At 39.0% G+C, this 11,654-nt stretch overlaps 1 protein-coding gene across 1 annotated transcript in view; it reads left to right on the top strand.

Annotated features, from left to right (window-relative positions):
- Nucleotides 1-1,224: 1,224 nt before the first annotated feature.
- Nucleotides 1,225-11,654, top strand: part of LOC113406097 (adhesion G-protein coupled receptor G2-like) — a 75,085-nt gene continuing 64,655 nt past the window's right edge. The window contains exons 1-2 of the mRNA XM_026648722.1: nt 1,225-1,342; nt 3,697-4,299. Coding sequence (XP_026504507.1) covers nt 1,225-1,342; nt 3,697-4,299 — 721 coding nt within the window. The remainder of the gene's footprint in view (nt 1,343-3,696; nt 4,300-11,654) is intronic.

The raw sequence follows: 11,654 nt of genomic DNA, 5'->3' as shown, positions 1-11,654 counted from the left end.
TTGATGTTCATGCTGTATTGCTCTTATTAAAGTCTTTTGGGCTAATGTCTATTTTCTGTATTTACATTTGATACATTTGAGTGATACATACAGATTGCTTCCACGCTTTTCCAACCACTTTTTTCCTGCTCATTTCTTTTGTTTGGTCCAACCCTTCTGCAGTGCAGTTGGCCCTTTTCAAGGTGGATACATTTGATCTTTTCCTCTCAGATAACATAATCCTATTAACACATTCTGATAGACCTTTAAATATCAGCACCTTGCAAGTACCTTCAAAGTCACTGGCCAAGATTTCAAAAACAAATGCCTAAAGTTTTAAATATCTAAATAGATTTTCTTGATTTTCAAAAGTGCTGAGCACTCAGCAGCTCTCATTGACTGGTATAGCTTTGCACTGCTCCCATCTCCTGGTACCAGCACTTGTCTGCCATAGTATATCTGTAGTAACTATTCATTTTGTACTAATAAAATATTTTCATTAATTTGAATGCTTGCAATGGCCTATTTTTCAGCTCTAAACTAAAGATATGTTTACAAATGTGCACTTTCTGCAAATAGGAAGGATCCTATCACAACCTAAAATAGTACACCTCTACCTCGATATAACGCTGTCCTCGGGAGCCAAAAAATCTTATCGTGTTATAGGTGAAACCACGTTATATTGAACTTGCTTTGATCCACCGGAGTGCGCAGCCCCGCCCTGCCCCCCCGGAGCATTGCTTTACTGCGTTATATCCGAATTTGTGTTATATCCGGTCGCGTTATATCGAGGTAGCGGTGTATGTGCAGAAATATGGTATATTTTTGAAGATATATATCTATATATATATATAATTTTGGTGTGTCACAGAGTCCTAAGGTCTGTAGAGTATCTGATATATATATATATATATATATATTACAGATATATACTACATGTATTAAAAGTAATGCTTTGAAGTTTGTTTTAAATTGTAATAGAATCCGTTCTAATTGCAATAAGTGCACAGCTATAAACTTAACTTTTGGTTATAGCAGAAAAAGAGATGCTTAACAAGAATTTCTGGGTCATTCCACATTCTAGCCCTCTACAGGAAGAATGTAAGCCCCATTTGGGTAGAAATAGCAGAGTTGAAAAGATTTACATCCATGTCTCGGAAGTATCATCTAATGTAATATCTACAATCCTGTCCTTTTGCTGATCATTGTTATAGAATATGATTTTTCCCCCTTGTGTGTTCTAGAATGATTGCCTGTGGAGTGCAGCACTGCTGTGCTGGCAGAGTCCAGGAGCTTTTACTGAAATTCAAGATTTCTCTAGCTATCATTTTACTTCACGTGTTTCTGGCTACCTCGGACATACGTAAGATATTTTTATCCTTATTCATCCAACATTGATAGAGAGAGTGTGTGTGTGTGTGTGTGTGTGAGAGAGAGAGAGAGAGAGAGAGAGAGAATATGTAATCATTATTAATTTTATGGGTGGGATTTTTTTCACATATGCTCATGATTGGCCAAATTCCACTCCCATAGAAATCGATGGTAATATTCCCATAGCATCAATGGGAACAGTTAGGTCAAATCTGAGCATTTTCGAACATCCTACATCTACATTCTTTCTTTATTGTTAATAAGGACATCAGGTATAAGTAATTTCTAATTAGCTATGGGTGAGAAAAATAAAATACAACTTATTTTATAGTAATATACCATAGAGGTGGTGTAACAGCTTCTGTGCCACTCTTTGGCTATTGGGTGTAGTGCGGAGAAAGGAGGTGAGGTCCAAAGTATGGAAAAAAATCATGTATCAGAATTTGGCAATTTTATGCCGTTTCTGGTAATAATAATAAACTAATTTATGGATATTCTTCACAGAGTTATTTTGTTTCTAATAAAAATAAGGGAAGCAGCATTGTTTTGTGTATGTGGTACAATAGACATGGGAGACCAGTGATTTGGGTTTTATTCCTAGCTCTGTCACTAACTGACTGTATGACCTTGGACTAGTGATTTCACGCCTCTGTGCCTCAGTTTCCTTTTATAATGATGTTTGTGTTCCTTTGTAAAACATTTTGACATTTAAGGATGAAAAGTGATATATATTAGCGGTAAAGGTTAAATGTTTCATACATCATGTATTTTATAACGCCTTATGCTTAATTTTAGAAACTGACTCCTATCCTGTGTCATGTATTTACACTCCAGGAAGTCAGAGTTTTTAGAAATTTAAACACATTTAGCAAATGCAGCAAATGGTGTGACACCATTGACTATAGTGGGTTATACCAGGGGGTGGAATTTGGTACCATGATATGATGGACTAGTTCTGAACATACTGAAGTTCTCCAGATGGCTCTTACTCACGCACTCAGGCAGAGGTGCCTTGAACCATTATCTTTATAAAAGACATAATATTTCTAGAACTTTGGAGGAGCAGGTGGAGGTGTGTCCCTTCCCACACCTACACAACAGCTGTAGCCAGCGCTCCCTCCAGTGCACCTAACTTGGTAAGTGGGGTGATCAATGTCCCTAGCTTCACACCACCCTGAAATGTTTCCATTTTGGCTGCCAGCACTGCCAGCAGCACTAGCCGTTCTTCCCTACCTCATTTCATCCCTAATATAAGGTGCCAAATTATGACTTTTCCCTGTCTGTATACACTAGGAGAGAAGGTTGAGACGGACTTCCTGCACTGTCTCTGACTTCTAGAATACCCTCACCAGGTGGCATAATTTATCCCCAGATATACAAATAGATCTCGGGGTAAAAAGGAGGGACAAAAGTAACTTTAAGCAAACAAATTTTATTTTCAAACTTCCCAGTCATTCAAGAAAAATGTATATGAACCATTTTTAAAAAGTACCTTGAATGCCCTTTTAAACTCCAGTGAAGAAAAATTACAAGATGTGGAAGGTATATAATGAAGTAAAGATTTTTATGACTTCATTAGTTATAATGGCTCTTGTAAGTCAGATTTGTTAACAATTGACAAGCACTTGTAGGTAAATTAATGACTTCTCTTGCTACTTATATGCCAGATCCTGGCAACATATAAACACTTGATCAACTTTACTCATGAGAGTAGTCAGTTCTATTGCAGCCTTACTAATGTAAATAACTCAGGTGCTTAAGTATTTACAGGATCTGCTCCTGTGTTTGTTGTTTCTAATTACTTACTAATGAATATTTGCATTTGCTTATACATGCCAGTTATTATGCACTTGATTATCTGTGCGGAAACACAAAGAGTATACATGTATTTAATATGTAACACAATTTTTCACTTAACTAGTAAGTCATTTAAAATAATATTTTCCTTTGAAAATATCTGCATGTATCCAATAGTTTTATTGGTGCTTGGTACAGCACATTTAATTGCTAATTCCTGGTTTGGGAAAATACTGAGAATCCAAGCTCCTGTGTCAGTTAAAGATGATGAATATATTGAGAGCCAGTGCTTCACACTCATGAAAGATGTCAAATGCAGTATTATTACAGTAGAAGCCATTGAAAAGTCATTTTTTTTGCCAACCATTATTATTACACAGATTTTAAGTATAGGGAAAAACTGGTAATCTCAGATATCACTATTAACAGGGACAATTCAATGACCTTTCTGCTTATTCATTAAGGTAAATTATCAAGGCACAGTAAGGGATTTCTGTGCAAAAGTCATTATAAAAGAATGTATTTAAAAGTTACCTTTTCTTTATTTAGCTCAGGATGGTTTCCTAGGACAATACAGAGCTGTTTTTAAGACTGCATGTGAAGATGCTTGGTCTCTGTCACCAGGAATTCAGGTGCCTGCCCTGAAAGAATTCACAGTCTGTGTGTACCTTAAGCTAGTGACTTCTAGTAATCCCTGGACTGCTTTTGTATACAATATAAAAAGACCTGGTAGCACCACTTCTGCAAATAGCTATGAACTTGGACTTACAGGAGATCATGACAAATTGACAGTTTGGATGTTTGGCACCCAAATAAACTTAAAGGAGAAACTTAATGTGGACACTTGGTACCAAGTGTGCATAGAGTGGAGAAGTAAAGACAAGGAGATGAAACTATTTATAAATGGAACAAAAAAAAGAAGCCAAAAACTGTTAAAAGAAGACCTTATTGCAGATGGGCAGATTTTACTTGGCTGTTCACAGTCATCAGCCACATCTTCAGCCATGGGTATGGTTGGTGAGCTGTACATGTTCAGAATGTGGAATGAAGCAGATAAAATATCTGGCTGCACAGATGGTAATATTATAGGCTGGAGAAAGAAAAATTGGGTCTATAATCACACATTAGAAGAGAGCAACACTTTGCCATGTGGTAAGTACCATATGTCACAATTAAAAACAATATTTTTGCCTAATGCTGGTGTGACCACAGATACATAACCTCTGTATTTTTGATAGTGGTTTTAATGTCATTAATTCTTTTCTCCATAAAATTCTCCAATTATTAGTTTTCAGTTAAAAATTTAAAAAGGCAATGTCAAGGTTTGTAGGCCTTACCATTTATCCAATTTGTATAATGTCAAATGTAAAATTATGTCCCCAGTCCTGCAAACAGCTTCACTTTAGCAGACCTTTATACCCACACAGCATCCCAGTGACTTCAGTGGGGTTCTGAATGGCTGCAGGGTCTGCCTGAAAAAAGTTCAGGATTCAGGCCTATGTTAATTTAATGTTAACTCTATGAATTTAAACACATGCAGGACTGGAAATGAAGGATAGGATGCTAATAGTAACATTAACAGGTCCATGCTTTGCACACAAAGTGTGTCAGATCCTCAGCTAGTGTGACTTATAGCCATATTGACAAGTTACACCACATGAGGATCTGGTCTGTATTTTTAATTGCTAGTTACCATGCACCATATTTTCTTCTCAGTTCTGTCTATCTGATGTCTATCTAGGTTTTTATACTATGCTCATCACTGTAGTATCTGAACATATTACAGAAGTATTATATATCAGGTAGCATGATCTTTCTTTACCTCTCTCCTCATCCCTGTTATGGGTGGGAAACTATGTCAAAAGGTGAGTCTTGCATTTGATCCTGAGGTTGTATGAGGATTTGACTTCAGCAGGGTTGCACGATGTATCAATAAGAAGGAATTAACCCAGCAAGCACATTGTAGAACAGTTAATATTACTTATTCGAACTTTATCTTTTTCGTTTTCTGTACATAAAATACATAAAATACATACCTTAATTTAGTCTGAGATTTTATCAGTCTTGGTGTCCTCTCCAGCTTTAGCTAATGGGAGGGGAGAAAGTAAGTGAGATGCAAGTTATAGCCTAGAAGTGACGTCACTCTTCATGTTTGCAGTGTTATTGTAGCCATATGGGCCCCGGGATATTAGAGAGACAAGGTGGGTGAGGTCATATCTTTTACTGGACCAACTTCTGTTAGTGAAAGAGACAGGCTTTCAAGCTTATACAGAACTCTTCTTCTGGTCTGGGAAAGGTACTCTGAGACCTGAAGCAGAGCTCTGTGTAAGCTCAAAAGGTCATCTCTTTCACCAACAGAAGTTGGTCCAATCAAAGATATTACTTCACCCACCTTATCACTCTTCATGTCTTCCAAGATCCTACCCACTTCGTCCAGCAAAAGAGGAAGATATGAAAGTCTGATGTTTCTAATATTAAAAATACCAAGCAGGAAAAAAAGTTGTTTGGAGAAGAGTGTGTGTGTGTGGGGGGGGGGGGAATGTAATGATTCTAAAAATGTCTAATCTAGTTCGCTATACAATTTAAGGGAAGATTTTTGGTGATGGTTGCTATATGTGTTTCAATAAGGCATTTTTGAAGTCTTTCTCATGCCACGTGTCTCATCAGCAGCTTGAGAGCAGCAATCCCTTTTCCTGTTGGGCCAGGAAGGCAGCCATAATTTAGCAAAGATATCATTCCTCTTGAAAGATTTCAGAATATGTCAGATTTGGAAACTTTTGGTTCAGCCATTTTTGAATTATTAATAAGCAAAATAAGTCTTAAATTTCCCTCTAATCTAAAGTGTATACAGGTCTGTCACATCTTAGGCGCATTTAACATGTGCGATTTCAGCTTTATGCGGTTGGCAAAAACAAAAACAAAACAAAAAAAGAGAGAAAAATAACAATTTAAATACTGTTTCTGAAGTGCGGGTGATTCCGCCCGCCATTACACTCAATGTAATTTTGACTATATGCGATTTTCGCTTTAGGCGCTGACTGCGGAACGTAACCCCAGCGTAAGATGAGACAGACCTGTATGTTTCACTCTCCCTTATTTGAAAAGTGGCTGGCTGGATTTTCTTCCAATTTTCCAAAAGTTCCCTTTTGAGATGAAGGCCAAGCATAAAAAGCTTCAGTCCAAAAAGACAGCTATGGGCATGTGAAAACTGTTATGATAGTCATCATAAAGTTATATTAGAAGTAAGATTGTAACCTCAACTATTCTGCTGAGAAAGGTCTATGTGAAGAGACGTTTGAATCTGTTAATCCTCATAATGTACCTTTTAAAAGAAAAACTGTACTTGGTTGCTTAGACAAATAATATGTAACATTACACTGTTGGCTCATATTCAATCTGTGATCCATTATATCCCCCAGATCCTTTTCAAAAGTACTACGCCTAGCCAGTTATTCCCCATTTTGTAGTTGTACATTTGATTTTTTGTTCCTGAGTGTAGTACTTCGCACTTGTCTTTACTGAATTTCATCTTGTTGATTTCAGACCAATTCTCCAATTTTTCAAGGTCATTTTGAATTCTAATCCTGGCCTCCAAAGTGCTTGCAACCCCTACCAGCTTGGTATCTGTAAATTTTATAAGCAGACTTTCCACCCCATTTTCCAAGTCATTATTGAAAATATCGAATAGTACCAAAACCAGAACAGACCCCTGTGGAATCCCACTAGATACATCTTCCTAGTATGACAATGAACCATTGATAACTACTCTTTGAGTATGTCTTTTCAACCAGTTGTTCACCCACTTCACCATAATTTAATCTAGACCACATTTCTCTAGTTTGCTTATGAGAATGTCATGTGGAACTCTGCCAAAAGCCTTACTAAAGATAAATAATGTCTGTGGCTTCTGCCCTATCCACTAGACCAGTAATATTGAAAATATAACACAGTGTTCAACTTGTGTAATTTGGAGGGGTATGTGTGTAGGGTTACTATTGGTGGGAGGAGTGGAGGCGAAGACCTTATAGAAAGTCTCCTTCCCTGGGATATTTTTAGAAAATATCTGCCATTTGGTGCAACTGGTACATTTCAAAGACAAAATACTTGTTTTTCAGAAGTATTTTTGAGGTCCGTTACTAAATCATTTCTGGCAGGGAAGGTCTAGCAGTATCCAGAGAGGTTTCCTTTGTCAGAGGCAAGAAAATCATCCTAACTTTCCATTTTGGTGGCAGAATTTTAACAGGGTGCTCCCAGGATCTCCCCAAACCCCTTTTTAGCCCATCATTGTAACAGTTATTTGCAAAATTATAACCACTCCCTTGAAATCTATGCAAATGTACACAAGAATAGTGCATTAGCTGTCCATTGTAATATAGTTGTAAAACTACACACAAACTATGATAAAAGAACATTATTAATGTTGCAAAGTCAAGCATTCAGAAGTTAGGAAATGCAATCTTAACATGCCCACGCCCCATGTGCATGCTTTATGATACAGTCTTTAATTATATGATCACATACCATTTTAATACAGGTCCCCTGTTTCATTCAGTGCAGAAGATGGACCTGCTCTGGGGATGAATCAGAGTTGTGTCATAAAGAAAGATGTTGCCTATAGGACCCCTGCCTAATTTTTTGTAATAAGGCAGGGGATTACAGGAAGTGCAAGGATGGTTTCATGGGTAAGGCAGTTCAAAAATCGTTTCTTGGGGGCTTCAAACTGGGTTCCCAAAATTAGTGGGTATTTCTTACCTTATTCTCTCTATGCCTCAGTTCACCATCTGTAAAATTGAGATAATACCACCCTGTCAACTCACAGGGGCTGTTCCATCATTTGGCATCATATTGACACCCCCATGACTTGCCAGCAGACTTGGAACCTTTAGATCCACTGCACAGTCCTCTGCCACTTCAGCTAACACCTCTAGCATCTAGTTGTTGCCCCCCAGCCCATGTTCTCCAGTCCCATATCTCCAGTCTCCAGTCCCAATGGCTCCCAGTTTCCACTCCGTGCTCCTCGTCTAATCTCAGTGCCCCCCCACAAGCCCTTGTCCCATTCTCTTTGTCCAGCCAGTCACAGTTATTCCATTGCACCCCAGTTTCCCATCAGATTGGTGTCATTCCCCCTTCTCCATCCCCCTGCCCCACTGGTTCTCATTCCCAGTCTCCTGCCCAGTCAATCCCAGTCTCTCCCATCCCAAATCCCAGTCCTAGTTTCCCTCTTCCTCCACTAGCCTCCTGTCTCAGTCTTTCCCATCCCCAAGCTTCTTGTCCCAATCTGTCCTTTCCTCTGGTCTGTCTCTTGTCCCCTCTGTATTCGAATGAGGCAGTTTTCTCTTCCATGCCGCCTGGGCTCAGGAGCAGGGACATTGAGAGCACTGGAGAGACAGGCTCCCTGCTTTCAGTTCCAGGGCTTGGACCCCGGCATGGCCCACAGCAGCATTTGCAGGGAAAGTCCTGCTCAGCCCCAGGCTTAAATGTCTGCAGGATTAGGGTTCAAGGGAATTTCCATAGCCTCCAAGATCATGACCAGGATGTCAGGAGCTACTTCCTTCCGCTGGTCTACTACTGCTTTGCAACAAACTACTTTTAAGTCTGGGGTATAAATGTGACTCTTGCCTTTGATTAAATCACACAGACTTCTGGATTGCAGACAATCAAAATGGTACAACATATACACTTTGCACAGGTGTCAATAACTACACCAGGTGCCAGGCAATGGAGAATCAAGGCCATAAAGTATGTGTCAGTACTTTTCAGTTTACATTTTTCAGGCCTCTGCTAGTAGCTTTCTTATTTCTGAAAAGTGACAACTAGCGTGACATGTGCCTGATAAAGAAGCAGTGCCACAGATTGAAAACTCAGATCCATCCTTTAATAATCCCATTTGGGTACTTTAAATAAATCTGTAACGGAAGTGGTATCTGCTCAGTGTCCCAGATAGGCTTCTGTTTGGTGAGATGCTCTAACATGGACTAGACTAGTGATGTCACAACTATAGTGCATGCAGGGGAAGGCACAAATTGTTATAAAGCTATCTGTGACTTCACTGAATAGAAAGAGGGGGAAAATAGTGAGTTTAAAATTACATACATGTAGAAAGCCTATATTAGTTTTCCTATATGGGACATTTAGCACAACTCTACAGTTAGTTTTTTTTAAGGCGTATTTACAGGTCACCTCTAATAATGATTTAACAATCAAAAGAAATGTACTGTTTAAACATTAAACCATTAGGTTACATATTAAACAGTAACATGCTTGTACTAATTGTAAATATTAGAATTGTTATTGTAGTGTATATTTTTATTTATGTAAGGACCACAGAGAGCATGGGATGGCTTTTATAAATCTAAAAAAAATTAAATACATACTTTTTAAACCAGAAGGAGGAAAGTAAGTATGGCTTTACAGTCTCTGGCTCACTCATAGAACCAGTATCATAAAAATATGTTATTTTTCACTACCACTAGGAGCCTAAAAATTGTTGATTTTAATTGCATTCTTTTACATGAACACAATTTAGGCACCTTGCTTCCCCTAGACTTTTCTGTCCAGTCCTCAAGACTGTATCCTGGTGTCCTCTTCTCTGTGCAGCCCTCTCCCTCTTCTTTACTTCAGCGCTATGATTGTAGTAATCACTCTAGAGCTACTGCAGGGGTCAGGGGAGTAGGTTTGTGGGGACAAAGGGTCTATTAGTGGCGGGGTAACTTGGAGGTGGTGAGTGGTCTATACAAACCTTCTCTGCCCTTGATTGCCCAAGGGAGAGAACATCTTCAGCCTGACACACAGTTCAATCTGGAGCTGTCAACCAGAACAGTATCTTGGGTCTGTGGAACCCCTGAAAGGTACAGCTACACTGCAATAAAAGACCTGTCAGTTGACTTGGCTCATGGCTATAAAATTTCAGTGTAGACATTCAGGCTCGGACTGGAGCCCAAGCTCTGAGACCCCCTTATTCTTCTGACATTATCCCCAAATACATGAGAGGTGGGAGTGGAGTCTGAGACTCCAGCCCTTGGGCAGAAGTTTGGAATGCAGCTACTGTGTAGTCACAGCCACTGCCCAGCTTGTGAAGGGGAGTCCCAAGTGAGGATTTCAACTGTGCTTTAGAAGTTGGGTGGAAATATTGCTTTGGGACTTATTGCTACATTTATTACTGTACACTGGAGGAGATGTAAGGGGCATGAAACAAGCAAGACAGAGAGCCCTTTCCAGATTGGGACTAAAAAAAGAAGTTAGTTTATCATTCCTATTACTATTTTTTCTTGAATTTAGAAATTTAAAAACCTATAGAAACCTTTGTGTTTCAACCAGATGACTAAACATGGGGAAAATTCTGTGACTTTAGTGTCCCTGTTTGCTGACTCACATAGCTTGTGCTTTGTATCCATTAGAAGAGCTTAAATTTGACCTTTCTCTTTCTCTTCCTGCTTTTCATTGTCCTCCCTCTTTTGTGATATCAAAGTGCTCTTTGAAAATCAGCCTGCCAGAAAAAATGAGGTAATCAGCTTCACCACAGCCCCGAGGCTATATCAGAGGTGCACTCAAATGGGGTTTGGTTAAATGATAAGTCCCTGCATTTACAGTGAAATCTTGAAAGGCCATGTAATGTCAGAGCAGGGGCAAAGATATTATGCCTACTTTTTCCATGTTTGCCTGGTACAACTCTCAAGGGTGTCTGAATTAGCTGGCCATTTTCACTGCTAATTTGTCACAAAGAGAAATGGGCCCCTGATGAACAAGCACCTTTGCGGTTGTCTCCCATCCATTTTTCCCCAACAGTCAGTGACAAGTGTCACCGTGCCTCAGTAGGTCACAGCTGAGGATGTCCAATTCAGGACAAACTGCTGAGAAATAGGGGCAGACTCACCCCAAACTTGTGGTTATTCTATCATTAGATTATACCAAGCCAGTAACAAAAGTAAACTTATATATCACCACACTAGTGAACAGGAAGTAAAAAATGGAGTCTCCTTAGGCATTCCGGCCCTTGTCTCACCATCCAGACACTGAACTCTGTGATGAGTAGTTATGGAAAATTTCATCAAACATAGGGTTCTTCTAATCCCAAGAGATCAGCCACACCACCAGGTCAATATATAACCGAGATTTTATCCAATGATCATATTGATGCCAGTTCTTTTGTAACTAAAACTCAAGATCTAAATATAAAAGAAAAGAAGAAGAGAGTTCATAATAGTTAATAGTTAAAAGATCATATACATACAAATAATTGCCAACTCTTTATATAAGGTTTGTAGCAGTGATGTAATAGGCTGCTGGCTTGTGAAATCTCTCTGGTAACTTCCAAAAGATTGAAAGGTCCTCAGTCCATAGTTCAAAATGCTCCTTTTAGTTGTAATTCCACAATCCAGAGAATCAGGACAGGAAAGAGGCAAAATGGAGATATCTGTGGGACCTTTTATGTTCTTTGCCATGTGCCTGGAAATTTACTGTCTCTGTTTGTGTAAAGTTACTGGCCTAAGATGGAGTCCAGGGTCACA

The sequence above is a fragment of the Terrapene carolina genome, unplaced genomic scaffold (genome assembly GCF_002925995.2).
Source record: "Terrapene carolina triunguis isolate 2854851 unplaced genomic scaffold, T_m_triunguis-2.0 Scaffold22, whole genome shotgun sequence".
In the NCBI taxonomy this organism is placed as follows: domain Eukaryota; kingdom Metazoa; phylum Chordata; order Testudines; family Emydidae; genus Terrapene; species Terrapene triunguis.
This window is presented reverse-complemented; position numbering and strand designations above follow the sequence as displayed.